The 2,052-nt window shown below is 32.9% G+C and overlaps 1 protein-coding gene across 2 annotated transcripts; it reads right to left on the bottom strand.

Moving 5' to 3' along the window:
* Nucleotides 1-425: 425 nt before the first annotated feature.
* LOC129939193 (uncharacterized) lies at nucleotides 426-1,351 on the bottom strand. Of its 2 annotated transcripts, XM_056047111.1 has the most exons (3): nucleotides 1,194-1,351; nucleotides 948-1,136; nucleotides 426-848 (listed from the first exon to the last, which is right to left on the bottom strand). In XM_056047111.1, exons 1-3 carry the CDS (start codon nucleotides 1,254-1,256, stop codon nucleotides 657-659), a joined length of 444 nt encoding a protein of 147 aa, XP_055903086.1. In that variant the 5' UTR covers nucleotides 1,257-1,351; the 3' UTR covers nucleotides 426-656. The 2 variants fall into 2 exon arrangements, 1 of the variants encoding a protein (XP_055903086.1); XR_008780515.1 differs by lacking the exon at nucleotides 948-1,136.
* Nucleotides 1,352-2,052: the final 701 nt, after the last annotated feature.

Genomic DNA, 2,052 nt, shown 5'->3' with positions numbered 1-2,052 from the left:
ATCATAATCAACCTCGTAGCCAATGGCAAAAGGGACGAGTTACAAAGGTTGTCCCAGCTAAGGACGGCCACATCAGAATAGCCGAAGTGAAAACTGCAAATGCCCTTCTAAGACGCCCTGCCAATAAACTAGCCGTTTTGACGATTGATGGTGAATCCTAGAGGATCCACGGGGGGTGGATTGTAAGAATGAAATAGAGAGAGAAGGATCAGTGATCAAATCGAAGCCGACGAAATCGGACGCCGCGAAAATAAACAATTATTAAACGATAGTACAAGAGTAAAAATTAAATAAAAGTTCTGTGTAAACAAAAACGAGAAATAAATGTATCTTATTGAATAAACGTTTTGTTAAAATTAACATTGAGTTTTGTCGACGTAAACGTACAATAAAAAAACCACCCTTTAAAAGAAAAAACATCAATGTAGGCTATATTCAATTTTTATTTCTTTTTTATTTTAAAATGTTTTCAATTTATTGGTTCTCCCACTTGGCTGCGACCTTTAAAAATCACTAAGTCCAAACCACTTTTCAATGGTTTTCAGTTTTTTTTTGTTTCAATGCTATTCTCTTTTCGGTTAAAGGTAACCAACAAATAGGTTCATAAAACTTATGATCCATTACTTACAATCCATTTTTGTAAATACTTTAATACCTCAACGGCACTGATAGCAATCACAAGATGGATAGTAAGCAACTACACATCGGTAGCTTGGACCAGGTCGACGATAAGGTCTCCCCAAAACAAGCCATTGAGGTGTTTCATCTTGGATTCCATTTCGCTTACAGCATTCCCAAGAACTATAAAGCACATCAGATTTAACCTTTTTGGTTATACGAGTAAATGGCTTTTTCAAAAGAAAGAAAAATTATTTAAAACAACATTTAAATAAAGGTTTAAAATCTTGAAGATAGCAAACATTCGAATAGATTATTATTTCCCTTACCAAATTATTTATGGTAGTAGGAATACATTTTCTCAAGTTCTCTATCGTCAATGGCAAAACTTTGTTTTTCTGAGACGATTTTTTATTCAAAACTGGTAGAATTTCTGAGGACAATGCATTTTTGTCTGATATTTCTATCTCCTGCGGTATAGCTTCCATTTCTGATCCAAAATAACATTCGAATGATTGCTATCCGAAAGTGAAAACATTTGCAATCGAAATGCTTTGAATTTAAGAAAAACTTACCCCATAAGGCATGCAACATGGATCACATGGCTTGCAACAAGAACAGGACGAATTTCGTGACATATTTTTACAATTTTTTTTGGGAGATTTTAGGTTGTGTTACTTAAATTTTGAGCTCAGTTCGGAAAGTAAATTTGAAGTTATTCTCCAAGAATATTTAATTTTTCACAGAAAGAAAAATTCACAAAATTTAAAATGTCAAAATATAGGCAAGTATATGAATCACTTAAGTTTTTTTTATGGTCATTAAATTGACATTGGTACATTGATTTTTCGTTTTTGGTGGTGTTGATATTCATATACCTTTAAGAATAAGAAAAAGGACGCACTGAAGATAGTAACAGTTTTGAAGAAGTAAGCTTAATGAACCAAGATCTTGGTTTTTAAATTCCAGTGATGAACGTTGTTAATTTTTGGTTTAGAAGGTAATTCATAAATAAACGAAACACATTAAGAGATTATTTACAACCATTTTTGATAAATATTTCACATCGTTATGAAGCTAAGACTTTTCCATTAAGTATGAAAAATAATATCATTAAATTGACGCCTCGGGAAGATTGACAACATGCGATTCTGTTGAGGTACTTTGTAATCACTTTTTTACATATTTCGGGCATATCTTGGGTAATGGTGGCTTCCGAAGTGTCTAAAGTTCACAGATTATTATTTGAGTAAACGCTATTTTTTACGTTTGATCGAGACGCGTCAGTGTTTTAGATTCTTTCTTGATGACAAACTTTACTTTGTTTTGCCGCATTAATCGTTAAAACCATTTTTGCCGCCTCTGCGTCAATATTCACAAAAACCATATTGACACCACATTGAGTTCTTCCGATTATGGCAATGTCATCAATTT

The sequence above is a fragment of the Eupeodes corollae genome, chromosome 1, assembly GCF_945859685.1.
Source record: "Eupeodes corollae chromosome 1, idEupCoro1.1, whole genome shotgun sequence".
Classification (NCBI taxonomy): domain Eukaryota; kingdom Metazoa; phylum Arthropoda; class Insecta; order Diptera; family Syrphidae; genus Eupeodes; species Eupeodes corollae.
Note: the sequence above shows the minus strand (reverse complement) of the source record. Positions and strands in the feature narration are given on the sequence as shown.

Coding starts and splice junctions, on each gene's coding strand:
- LOC129939193 (XM_056047111.1), bottom strand. CDS start 1,256: ATGTCACGAAATTCGTCCTGTTCTTGTTGCAAGCCATGTGATCCATGT. Junction 1,137..1,193: donor CATGTTGCATGCCTTATGGG/GTAAGTTTTTCT, acceptor ACTTTCGGATAG/CAATCATTCGAATGTTATTT. Junction 849..947: donor CTACTACCATAAATAATTTG/GTAAGGGAAATA, acceptor CTTTTGAAAAAG/CCATTTACTCGTATAACCAA.